This window comes from Arvicanthis niloticus, chromosome 16 (genome assembly GCF_011762505.2).
Source record: "Arvicanthis niloticus isolate mArvNil1 chromosome 16, mArvNil1.pat.X, whole genome shotgun sequence".
Taxonomy (NCBI): Eukaryota; Metazoa; Chordata; class Mammalia; order Rodentia; family Muridae; genus Arvicanthis; species Arvicanthis niloticus.
This window is the reverse complement of record NC_047673.1, coordinates 69,829,243-69,843,193: the sequence shown is the minus strand read 5'-3', so window position 1 is coordinate 69,843,193 and position 13,951 is coordinate 69,829,243. Positions and strand designations below refer to the sequence as shown.

General features: G+C 36.4%; 1 protein-coding gene across 20 annotated transcripts in view; it reads right to left on the bottom strand.

The window, feature by feature from the left end:
- The window catches only part of Cdc42bpa (CDC42 binding protein kinase alpha), a 217,834-nt gene that overhangs the window by 28,292 nt on the left and 175,591 nt on the right, over positions 1-13,951 (bottom strand). For 7 of the 20 annotated variants that reach the window (XM_034520047.2, XM_034520049.2, XM_034520048.2 and 4 more), the window contains one exon: positions 1,388-1,471. In XM_034520047.2, coding sequence (XP_034375938.1) covers positions 1,388-1,471 — 84 coding nt within the window. Of the gene's footprint in view, positions 1-1,387; positions 1,472-4,898; positions 5,004-12,548; positions 12,588-13,951 lie in introns of all 20 variants that reach the window. The other 13 variants (XM_076914596.1, XM_076914601.1, XM_076914597.1 and 10 more) reach the window with 4 other exon arrangements.

Sequence of the window (13,951 nt, the reverse complement as noted above, 5' to 3'; positions counted from 1 at the left end):
GAGGCAGCATCTTGGTATCTCCGTTGTTGCACTATGTACTCAGGCCAGGTGGCCCCTGAGCCTCCAGTCTCTGCCTCCCCCTGCCCTGGAGTGCTAAGACTACAGACACGCACCGCCACATCTGGCCTTTCACTCTGGGGAAGAGTGCAGGCAATCAAGCTGCACAGTGAACACCTCTATGGAGAAGCTACAACTATAGTCTACATTTCATTTCTGAGTTTTCCTGTCTCCAACTGGTTGTTACTCCTATCATCTAAATAAGCATTTTTTTTGGGAAACATTTAAACATTTTCAGCATGTTTTAAGTGTTTTCTTGCATCTTTTACTGAAGCTTTTCATCTCGAATTTGAAGATATTTCCGGGCATCATTTCTTTTTAAAGAGAATTTTGTTTTTATTGAGTTTGTGTATCACTGTATATGTAAAGCGTCCTGGAAATCAGAAGAGGGATCAGAGCTCTGGAGATGGAGTTACAGGCAGTTGTGAGCTGCCTGAACCGGACACTGAGAACAGCAGTGCTCTTATCCTCAGAGTCGTGATGCTAGACCCTTCCTATGTCTGTAGCTCCACCCCTTCCTACTGAAGGTCCGACTACATTATGGAGATGCTGACAGTGTCCCTTCAGATCCTCACCTCACTGCTGACTGATGCACTGTTCTACTCCTGTCTCCGCACTCTATTACTAATGCCTTTTCTGGACTTCAGTAGTTATGCCCCATGTCCTACTGCCAGATTACTTTTTCTTATCACTGCTTTATCCTGTCTGACACTACCTGTTTATCATGTGTGACATAATAAACATTGTTTATTTTAACTTCATATTCTGTCTGGCCTCATGTAATGGCACGCAGTGATTCTTTTGTTTAGCACATGTTCTTTCATGCTTTTTAAAATTAGTTTTCAGAGCCACTGACCTCTCTCACTTGTGATTTATTCGCTTTATGTTCTGGGGAAGAAGCATTGGTCTTCCAGTTTCTAAAATTTCTCTGCATGGCTTAGACAAGGAGCTGAGTCCTCACGCCGTGTCATGTAGACCGCCCTAGTCAAAGAGGATCACCCGCCTGTACTGTTTAATGAACACTTCTTCTCTTTCTTGGTGTTTCATTAAACTTGGATTTATCTTCTCTAACAAGGGGCCTCAACTTAATGCTTTTATCAGGTCACAAAGTGAGGGGTTCCTGGAGGGTTCCTCTAATTGGTTTTAAAACAGAATTTAAGAATTAAATACTGAATACACCTCCCAACATTCAGAATGCTATTTATATTCATTATAAAATTTGTTTTCTTCTCAAATTTTTAATTTTATAACTTTGAGGAAATCATCAACAAAACTTACAGTGAATATCCAAAGTAGAAGAAATTCACTCTCATGTTTTGAAACTAAGTACCTTGGGTGGAAAACCAGTTGAAGCTGGGCATCCCTTTTTCCTTAAGGTTGGTGTGTGAACTGGAAGTGGAGCACAGTCTGCAATCTGAATCCCGGGCAAAAAAGGAAATGAATGTCATGAAACACACACTTTACTTAGAAAATAACTAGAAAGAGACCAGAATAAGTAAAACCAGACAACACATCAAGAAGGCTATTGAGACACTGAGTAATCTCCCTGAGGGTCAAGCTTCCACGGAACTGTAGTTTAAATACGAGCTCATGATATTTATAAATTAAGTATTTTCTCAATTATAATCATTTCAATTTGGAAATTTAAAAATAAATTAGAAAATAAAATCCACAGAAGAAAACAAGAATCACAGCATATAATTTACATAAAAGCGGAAATATTTTCATTCATTTAAATGTCACAATGATCCTTTAAAAGTACTTGAATATTTAGCAAGATTGATGATAATATTTAGAAGATTAATCTTTTAAACAACTTTTTATTGCATATGAGTGTGTGTGCATTCACGATGTGTATGTATGAGTTAGATGAACACATGGGAGGTCAAAGGGCAACTCTAAAGTTACTTCCTCCTCCAACTGATGTGGAACCATAAGTTTCACACACCCAGAGACAAAGTTCAGGTTTGCCCAACAAGTAAAGTACCCGCCGAGCCATCTCACCAGTCCTAGAGGATTTCCATATTTAGAATATATATTATGCATATGGAGTGCAATTACATAGATTTTCATACATGGAGATTAGTGGGATTCTTGTACATAACTTTAAATGAAGGGGTTAAATTATTTAATATTATTGGAATTATGAGTTTAATTTGTTTAGCTTTAAACCATATTTTTACTGTAAGTAAAATGAAGTCTACTTTGTGAAGTATTATATAAGATGTTTCTTTGGATAAAAAGAACCAGTGGTTTTGTTGCAAGTTAATGTGGGGAGGAGGCTTAATTAGCAAAGTAAAAATCCAAAGGACAGTAGCCGTTTTAGGACGCTAAGGAAGCACATAAGGAAAACAACTTAGCCCTGTATAAAGTCATGGAATGCTAAAATGTGAAGAGAAATTTGGGTAGTACTCTGCTTCTACCCATAACTCAAAAACTATCACATATAAATTATAACCCTAATATGGAATTTAACTGAATGTCTCAGTTTTCTGTGAATTGTGAGTTTATATTTAATTAAATTTTGTTTACTTTTGAACAGCTTGAAAATGTATTAAGCCCAATCTATTCTTTAACATTTGAGAAGATAAATATAAAAGATACAAGAGGAACAATGAAAAAATGTATGCAAAAGATAATACAACACAATAGCAAACAGAACTGTCATTAGAGTTTTATAGAAAGTCCCTGAGAAGTTATTCAAATTAAAGACTCAAGCAAAGGTGATGGATAAAAGATCAACAATGCCCATAAAAACTGCATTAAACTGGATCTCATTCACACTCAACACAAAATCTGGGGCACCAGAACAAACCAACAAGCGACACAGAGCAGCATATCAAAGGCCATGGAACTCTACTGAAGAATGGAAAGAAATAACTTGGTGTGTATCATGTTCACAGGTGGAAATGCCCAGTATCATGAAGATGTCAACTTTCCACATGCAAATATATAAGTTTAATTCAATTCAAATAAAGAGTCACAGAGAATTTGACACACTAACAGTAAAAGTGGTATTCAAAAGTAGAGGGTCAAGAAGGAAAAGAACACAGTGGCTAAGAGTGGTACCCTACACCAAGTACCAGAACTGTTTAGGGCCGCAGTGATGAAGACAACGTAGAATTGGTGCAAGAGGAAGCACAAGACAGGGAGGCCGTGACAGACCCGAGCATGCAGAGCGGAAACAGTGCTGTCGGGAGCAAGCCAGAGACCCAGTTGTTTATATGGGGAAAATATTGAAATCCCACTTCCCACTCCACATAGCAATACATTTCAGTTTGTAAAGTCTTAAATATATAAAAGCAATAATTTAAACCTTTAGAACAAAACATGGAAGAAAAATAATATTTTCATAAAGAAAAACTACTTTAAAAGCCGCAAAAAGCAGAAGCTATATAGGAAAAGACTGATAAAGCTGACCAAAAGTTTTGAAAAATAAAAAGAACACAAAATTTAAAAATTATCCTCAGAATGCAAGAAAATGCTCACAACCAACAGCCCAGCAAAGAACTCATATTCAGACTTAAAAAGAACATAAAAAACAAAACAGTAAAATTAACAGAACAAATGGGTAAAGGATACCAACAGGCAAATCATTAATAGCCAATGAACACATAAAACAATGTTAAATACCATTAGAAAAGGGAGAAACCCAAGTTAATACAAAAATACAAAAATGCTCCTTCACAGACATCCAACTGGGAAAATGTCAGTATCTGACTGTAGCAAGGGTTGGCAGGGATGAGGGGAAATGGGGAACTCTCATATGCTGCTGGGGTATGGGGGATGAAAATGGATCCAAGCACTGGAGAAAACAATTTGGGAAGATCCAACTAGTTAAAGTTTAAGGTCTATACAAAACACACTGCTTTGACTCACACTGCCCATGTGCAAAAGCAAAATACTAGGGTCATCATTTCCTCAGCACTACCTTCAGCAGCGAAGGGCTGGAGGCAGGGGAAGTTCCCACAACAGCAGAGTGTTGTACACTGAGAGCTGTGCATGTCCTTACAGCAGTTCTTGTTATCATTTTGTGTAAAGCTCTAAATCACAGTTGATTTTCAAAGACAAAACAAAACTGGAAAGAAATGTGTCCCAGATCCAGTGCACTCCACAGAGATGATGTTAACATGTCATTCTTCCTAGTGGTGACTAATGAGACCATTACCCAACACCTTTGGCTTAAAGCTTATATAGAAAATATAATCAAGGAGCTAAATGCACATTCTTCAATGTGCAATTCATTTAGAATGGCAGGTAATCTTTGGGAAAGAAAACTGATCAATGGGCTGCTTAAGGTAACTGACTGACATAAATTATTAACCTAGTCTTTTTGACTCTTAAAAGGCATGGTTTAGTTGAGTGAGTGCCCATGGCTAACTGAGCAGTTAGAATACACTATCCAGCTGCCAGGGTCTTCAGTTGTTACAGCAGTAACAATTTCATTTCTAAGCTATGTTTATGATGCAATGATTAGTTATATCATGGCTTATTAAACTGATTAGAAGAATTAAAGAACACAAATCAAGAATAGCACTTTCAATGCCATTTGCTTACAGTTTGCATCTAATAATGCTAACGTTTCCATAAATTTTGAATGTAATGTTTACATAGGCATATATTTACACACTTCTGTAACTAAAGACTACCTTTACCCATTTACCTATTTTCACCTATTTTATGTGAATGGTAATTTTCTATCTCTCTCTATATTATCAAAAAGTAATGACATCTAATAAGCATACAATGTATTTAATTAGACAGATTTCACTTAAAAGTTTCAATGCCCTTTCTTGAACCCAAGTGTACAGTTGAGGAGCAAGGCTGCTCCAGGGAGGCACCTTAACTGGCTCAGCTTCACTAGATGTGGAAGGAGATGTGGGCCTTGACTGGATGTAAAACTTGATGTTCGGGTTCCGTATGTAAGTGTTGTCAACGGGATCAGTCTAGGAAAATAAGTCAGGAAAAAAAAGAACCCCAAGAAATCACTTTTTAACAACATGTAACTTTTAAGACATGATCATGACAACAATTCTTGAGGAAGACCAAAAAAAAAAAAAAAACTCAGTTTAAATATTCACATTTGGGATGGCGTTATGCAAAAGCACAAGTTTTACTACATTTTGTTAAATATGGAGAACTGCTATAATCTGGCAGCTGTATGGGAGCTATGAGTGAGTAGTGACAAACTTAAGGAGTGGCCCTCTATGGGCAATGGGCACAGGCAGGCATTCAAACAATTCTTAAGCGGTTAACCAAAGCTCCAGCCCCGAGCTTGCTGTTCATATTTTACTGTGAGCACTGGCTTACCCCATACATCTGTACTCCATATAAAACACTTAAACGTCACACACAAGAATCACACATGTAAGATAAGAAATGCATGCTATAGATTATACATGGTTTTACCCCAGACAGTGAAATTTAGTTCTTTTCAAAGTATAAGTTGAAAGGACCAGGAATTTAGTATGAGCTCTGTGTTTGTTACTCACATCAATCTTCTTATTTTACAACAGAAGAAATACGATAGTCAGATGAACCCTTTAAAGGTAAGCACTCTTAGAAACTGGAAATGCTTTGGGTTAAAAGCACAAAACACACTCATAGAGAATCGTTCCATCTGGCAATTTTCAAAGTTCCTAGGATTGAGTTTAAAGAAGATAATTTGGGAAGATAAGGTAATTTGTTTTGAATGTAGTGTATGAAAAACAGCAATGTCCTAACAAAAGGACTGAACTACTTTCTCTTATTACTATGGCTACTCCTGGAGAGGGGACATGATCATAGACAATGTACCTCCTTCTAAATTACAACTGACAAAAGATCTAAGTACAGACATGAGAATATGAATTAACAAAGTAGACCAGAATACATACTAAAATGATAAAGACCCTTGTATATGGAACTGAGTGAACAAATAAAACCTCTTAAAACTTGAGGTTGAATGGCAAGTGATCAGGATTAGAGAGGTCAGAAATAGTTTCCCAGACATTAACTTCCCAGCTCCCCTTTTCATGCCGATCAGGGTTCTGGGTACTTGGATTCCATGTCTAAGTATACAAAAGTTTTCTCAATTTGGGACTATTAGCTCATGTACAGTTAGATTAGAATTCTGTGGTGGATAGTTTTAAAATTCAACTTGCTACAACTTAAGAGTCACTAGGAATGAGGGTCTCAATGAAGAATTATCTAGATCAGTGGCCTATGGGCTTATCCTTCTGACTGTTCTGATATAGGAAGACTCAGCAGACTTTGGGCAGCGTCATTCCCTAGGCAGGGTGTCATGAACTATGTAAGACAAGAATAACCTAGATGAGAGCAAGCAAGCATCATGAGTGCATCATTCTCTCTGCTACTGACTATGGATGTGCTGTGACCAGCTTTGTGACTTTCCTGAAATAATGGATGAGCTAACTAAATCCTTTTCTATATTGCTTTTGATCAGGTATTGATTTTTGGGCTTTCGGGTTTTTGTTTGTTTGTTTTTGAAATCACAAAAATGGAAATGAAACCAGAATAAAAACTGTTCTGGAGTTGTGATATGTTGTTCATATAAAACAGTCATCTTTTGGTCAATATGAAGAATTGTTATCATCTGTTAAATTTGCAGGAGTTACAGACTAGGAATGGCAAACACCAGGAGCAGCCCTCTATGGGTATATCCACCTCTGAGGCCTCTGAGGGTGGTAGGCACAGGCCACCCTTCAAATAGTCCATGAGGTAAGGGTTTGGTAAAAATAACCAACACAGTTACTAATCAACTTATGTCTTTTGTTTTTAGGTTTCAAAAACTGGAACTGCTGAGGGATACCAACTACCAGCTCTGTATGTGTGGTACAGATGATTCCACAAACTGGTATGCTTTCAGAAGTTGCGAGTTAGGTCTGAATCCAGCTCTTCATTGCATAGCCAGTCCTCTATGTTCTACCAAGGTGCTGCCGTGACAGAAACATTCAAAGCAATAAGAATCATAGAGGCCAAGTTATATTTTTAAACAGTGAACTGTGAACAGGAAAAAGAGTAAAAGAATCAAATGAGTTTCAAGACAAATTTGTCCCATTCACAATTTAATGTGGGGGCAGCTAAGGAGAAGGTAATCAAATTATATTATTAGCTATATAAAGCAGGAGTGTTTCTCACTTCCTACATTCTCCTTATTCTATTGTCTATCTAATTATATAAATTGCAAGGTAAAGAAGCAGCTCTGAAATATTCTACAATAAGAACTAAAAATGACTCAGTCACACAAGTTGTTATGGAGTGTTCAAGTGGAAGATTTGTTACACACTGAAAACTGCATTATTTTAAGAATAAGTTAAGGCCAGGCAGTGGTGGCGCACGCCTTTAATCCCAGCACTTGGGAGGCAGAGGCAGGTGGATTTCTGAGTTCGAGGACAGCCTGGTCAACAGAGTGAGTTCCAGGACAGCCAGGGCTATGCAGAGAAACCCTGTCTCAAAAAACAAACAAACAAAAAAATTAAGAATAAGTTAATTTTTTTTTGAGATGTCATGAAAGCCTGGAGCCCTAATACTCAACAATAAGACAAAAAACCCTGGATAAAGGTAATTTTGTGAATAGGAATAAATAGTTCAAATGACTTTTATCTCTAGGTCTTGTGACTTCAATATCTCTACAGTCAAGAGCAGATAGTTTGTGTTTTTCACTAATACTGACCCAATTTCCAGCAGGTCTCCTCCCTGAGTTCTGGGACTTGGGCTGACAGACGTGAGCATAGCGCTACACTCTCCGACACAGAGTCAGGGCATGCAGCTGCACCACCTTCTCGTCTGTGGTGAGTGGAAGCTTCTCTCACAGAGCGGGCAGCTTAAAGCAGGGTTCTCTGTTCCACCACCCACACCAGAGTCAGGTGTTAAAACATTTATCAGCATAGTTTATGATCCCATAAAAATGTGACATGGTAGTGAGTGACTGGAGAAAGAAAAAGGCCCATTATCAGTTTAATCTGTGATTGCTAATTCAGAATTCTTCAACCCTTTAACAGAAATCTTTTTCTTTTGAAGAATTTCTGCCACGTATTAATCTGTTGTTTTTTCTTAACTAGTTTTCACTAATTAGTGTCAACGAAAGAGAACAAAAATGAGGAAATAAAAATTACTTTCTTAGCTGCATCAAGTAAACCCAGGCTATATTGAAAACTGCAGTAATATTTTAGAAAGACAAACCAGTGATAGCTTCAGTAAAATAGAACAACAAAAATCACTATTTGTACTTTTTAGAGCTGTATGCGCTTAAGCTAAAACTCAACTTCATTAAAAAAATCAAATTAGTTTTCTTTTTAAAAGAAACTAAGTAACTATATAGCAGTAGTATTTTGAAATAGCATTAGTTAAAATGAAAGCCACAGTTGTGTTGGTGATAATTAAAGCCCTGGTGAGGGGAGTATGTGGTATGTTTTCCTCATCTGCCTTGTTAGGCTGTGTTTGAGAGAATATTCATACTGGCAGCAATCCCGAGATGATGTGACAACACAGTGTCTTTATTTAAATATTAAATATTTAATAATTAAATATAAAAATATAAAAATATTTAAAAATATTAAATATTTAAAAATCCAACTATATCATTTACAACAACATTTTGATTTTTGAAAAAAACACTATGGAATTTGAAAATTATCACGCTACTTTTCTAGGTGTAATTCTAATAAATGCAAGAAACAAAACAAAAAACATAATTAAACATGAAGACACTCATGGCAAAAAAAATTTTTTGAACATCAAACTTAAATCTTTTAAAAGCAGAAGCTAAGGAAATAAAGACACTGTGTTGTCACATCATCTCGGGATTGCTGCCAGTATGAATATTCTCTCAAACACAGCCTAACAAGGCAGATGAGGAAAACATGTCACATACTCCCCTCACCAGGGCTTTTATTATCACCAACACAACTGTGGCTTTCATTTTAACTACAATTAACTATAATTACATCTTAATCCTTACCATGTATTTGTAATTAACGGTTTATTCTTACCATTAAAAGCATTTAACTGAAATTTCTGGATATTCATTAAATACACTAGAATTAAAGATGCCTAAGATTGATTTTAAGATTAGCTGGCAATAATTCATATATACAAACATGAATAACATTTTTACACAGAGCACACTAAAAACTTTTAAAAATGTAATCATCATTTCTGTATTTAACCCATGGACACTACTGAAGATATTTATAGCATTAAGTCTAAGTAGTTAATTGAGTTACTAATTTAGTAAAAGCCAGTAAATACGATATACGTAAGAGCAGAGCTACTTATCAATTTAATAGTTATCTCAATAATTATAAATACAATAATAAAAAGGTGAATAGCTAAAAAGCAACACATAATATTAATGAATAGAGTATTCTGATATAGTTCAAAGACAGACCTTGGAAGCAAATCTAACAGTGTAAAAAATTTACTCAATATTTTAAAATTATAATCCACTAAGAAAGAGTACTTTTATAAAAATACCTTTTCTATTTTTGTTAACTCATTTTCTCTAAGTAAACATATTTCAATTGGCTTATTCTAATGAGTAGGAACTAAAAGACATTCAATTTTGTTTATGTTCTCCTAGTTCAAATATATGATGTGTGTGTGCATAATAAAAAAGCTGAATATTGTGATTTTTGTTCATAATGCATGTCAGGGTGATGCAAGAAGTCCACAATGGCCCCTGAATGTATTAAGATTTTTCCAGCAAATTATCCTCACAATATATATTTAAAGTACTGTAATCAAATCCAAGTATTTTTCTTTCCAGGACCAGGCAGCTGTCTGATTTTCAGATGACTTCACCATGAATTCCTCACATTACACAGCCAAGTTTTGCAATAAGCAAATAAGAACTAAGACAATGGCCATGACTGTGTCATCTTGACTCTACGTCACCGGTACTCTGTACCTCTCAAGGTGGCCAGAGTCACCCAGGCAGCAACACTCACACACACAACTTGTTTTAAAGTAAAAATAGACTGATATCTAATATAGATAATAAATTATAATTTAGTAGAAAACAGCTTGCATCTAATATATTGCCTGCATCAGGAACTATAATCTGAAATTAAAAAATTGCTTTTTAAAAAAATCAAATTTGTTTTTAGCTAGAAGCATTTTTGAAATAAAGAAGCTAATGTTTATAATATTCAGAACACAAACCTTTTAGTGAAATAGATATTTCTGTTAACTGAGCTTATGACCAACTTCTAGTATTATAGAAGTATTATTTCATTTGGAAAATTGTAAATATACTATTGCATTATCCTGTAACAAGTAAAACTTACTTAATGTTATAGCCTCAGGTATAGTCTTACTAGGTACAAATAGTATAACTTATTAGTTACATTATTTTTGGAAATTTCTTTATGGAAACTTCTCCTAAAGTTATTTTCAGTATTTTGACTTGAATATGGATTCTAGAGAATTATACTCTAGGAAAAGTAACAGGAAATTAAGCTGTACATTGGCTCTTTATGGTCTGCTCCAAATTCTAAAGGAACAATCTGAAATGAGACAATCTGTGCCTTTCAGTATTAAAAGAATCAGATGGAACTCTCCCCAGTCATTTGTATCCATACATTAACAATACTATTTATAACATTTATCTTGTAGTATACTTAATTTATTATTTAATAGAACTTTAAGTCTTCAATCTGCAAATGAGGCTTAATATCACTGAAATGGCCAACTCTAGGATGTTAACTTATTTCTGTACTATTTCAAGGGAAAGAATTTTAAGTTTCCAAAAGCATTTAACCATCTGAAAGCATGGTATCTATATGAAATCCTATGTCAATGTTAGACTCAAAGCCACAGTTAGGAGTGGTAAGTATTTGTGTTCTACGGAAATAACAATGTTACAATCATGTCCCAGAGACTACTTTACAATGCCACCAAAAAGTTCCCATTTAATTATGTCCTTATGATCACATTCCTTTACAAATTAAAGGGAAAAGGTCAGCTAGTAAGCCAAGGAGGAACTGAAGGAAGCTGGGAAGGGAGATAATCAAGACTACCATACTGACAGGTTCTGGTTAGTGGCAGCGTATTTAGATGCTGTCATATAAAGATACAGGATTAGGAGGAAAAACCACAGAGCAGTTACTTCCCTCAATTTTTTTTTCTTATTTCTTGAGTCAATGAAATGTTCTAGGTGGCCAAATCTCCCACACTGTACATGGCTAACTAATTAGATATAACCAATACTTAATAAAATCAACAATAAAACAAACCCTTTTTGAATTATAACCTTATTAAAAACAAGGCATCATAAACTCATTCAGTTCACAGGCTGATAATTCAAATCTAGTACAGATGGGCAGACAAATGCTAGTCTTACCATTACAAAATAGTTACTATATATCAAGATTAATTTGACAGATACAAATATCTAATGGCTTAACTTTATAAATTTGAAAACAATCAAGACATCTGCAGAAGCAGAAATCTTTTAGAGACCTCTACTAACAGAGGCCACGAACTCACTGACCCACTGAGTGCAACACTGACAGTGGCCTAAAACGATTTGCAACGCTAGCGTTACTCATGTTTATGTGACAAGAACCCTTTATCAGTTCAGAAAGAACACAAGAATCCATGGCCATCCTACCGCCTCTTATGTTCACCAAGAAGTACTTCATCTCTGACTTTCTGTCTCTAGGAACTTCGGAATTAAGGTGCTTGCTAATCATCAAGTTGACAGCTGAAAGTTACAATGTTTATCTCCCAGTGAATGTCCTTAAGTGCTATTTAACACTACATGGAAATCCAGTTAAGCATCTCGGTGGTGTGTGTGGCAGGTGCTGGGACAGGCTGGCTTATCAAGGCCTGAGACCTTTCCACATACTGATTCCCCACCTGGAGCATATCAGAGCCACAGAGGGCCTGGGAAGTGGCCAAACACTTTGAGGTCCAGAAGCAATGGAAGATGTTTCTGGTGTTAATAATGTATAGAAAGAATCTTTTTAAATTTTGAAATTATCTTAGATTACAAAAAATCATTATTAAAATTATTTTCCTAAATCTATAACTATGTAAGATAGTTAGGGAAATTCCTTTGACATCCATTAAACACTGACCTCACAATTTCTCCAGAAATGATCTATGTAAAATCCAGTCAGTGAGGTCTACAAATGGCCTGAACACTCTACACATTTGATTATATCAGATTTTCTATGAGAAACTCATTTACCTTGTATTTGAATAACTTAGAAGGCACACTTTTAAAAGGTATCTTACTATTTTCGTGGCTTAGTTGTATAAATTTACATGAAGAACATTCCTAAAGCTCTGCTGCCAAAGCCAAGATGGAGGGATAGAGAGAGCCACAGGGGGAGCGGAGAGGAGAGGAGTGGCGGCAAGAGCTGCAGCACATGCATGCAGTGATGCAATGACACATGGAGCATGCTCGAGGGCTCTGCAGCCAAAGGCCAGGGACAAGACACAGGCAGAAGGCATTGGCACAGCACACAGTGCGAGTCTCTTACACGTCTGCCTTTGCTAGCTGGAGTACAGGACGGAGAGCGCTTCAACAGAGAGAGAACACCACGTTACACATACTCATAGCACAGGCTCCAGGCCCTCTTACCAACATATAGCATTCAGACATATGTACACTGCCATCGTTTTGATACATTCAAATACATTGATATCCAGGAAAAACTGTCAGATAAAAGCAGTAAGAAAACAACTGCTCAGATACGGTCTAAGGCTGAAGTTTTCATTGCACACACAGTGATCCACATGGCAGCATTCATCAATCATGAACAATTTCGACAACAACAATAGGTCTATTTAATTTTGAGTTACTGTTTGCAATCACTTAATAAAACTTATTTGAACCACACACACACACACACACACACACACACACATACACACACACACACCACATGCACACACTATACCCACATACACCACCCATGAAATATATAATTAAGCAGCTTTGGTCTATACATTTACATACCAACTCCTACTCTTTTCAAAGGTGACTTTTAAAATGCTGAAAACTAAATTAGGAATCATCAGCACTGACAACAAAGTAAAACAAAAGCAAGTTCTATGCTGTCCACCTTGACAGCGCTTTCAAACCTTGGATGTGGAATGTAAGATCATGTGGGCCACTAGCCTAGCAAAGGGAGGAAGCATGACTGAGTTCAATATTCTGAAGCCATTTCAGAAAGATCTTAATTGAGGCTAGAATTTATGCCTACACTCTGCCTGCTGAGATGACTCTTGTTGGACAGAATACGAAGGAGAAAAGCAATATGAGGTAAACAGAACACTGGGTTATGGATCCAGTATCTTCTTCCATGTCTAAACTTCAGATGCTGCAACTTTCATTTCTATTTGTCCTCATCTGTTTGGCTACATAGAACATGAGGCTGGGCCTCATGCGAACTTACCAGGATCAGGGACATGTATGGAGCTGAGTGAAACGGAAAGGTAGAAGACATATGGACTTTCACAGGAGAAGAGATTATGTTATTTTTCTACTGCAATTTAAATATAGGAATGCCTTTCCTATATCCTCTTGTCATGGGTCCTTTATTTCCTTAAAAATTATGTGTCTCTTTATGGATCTTAAGGAATACCACACAAATTCTTTCTCTACACTTGAGTTTTTCCCTAAAGATAAAACCCTAAAAGCCACTCTTGCTAGGGCCACTCTTTATATAGGAAGGTATGATAAACAAAGGCTTAGGCCACTGTACTGGATATTTTCTAGGGTTCTTTTGAAATCCACTGTGGAAGCAGCCCAAACAGCCATCATCTTCCATCACAGCTACAGAATGCTGAGCACACCCTGCTCTGCCTCATTCTTCTCTTTCCTGGGGAGCAAACTGACTGGAGTTACATAAACTTCTTCCTTATAAGCTATTCCTACACA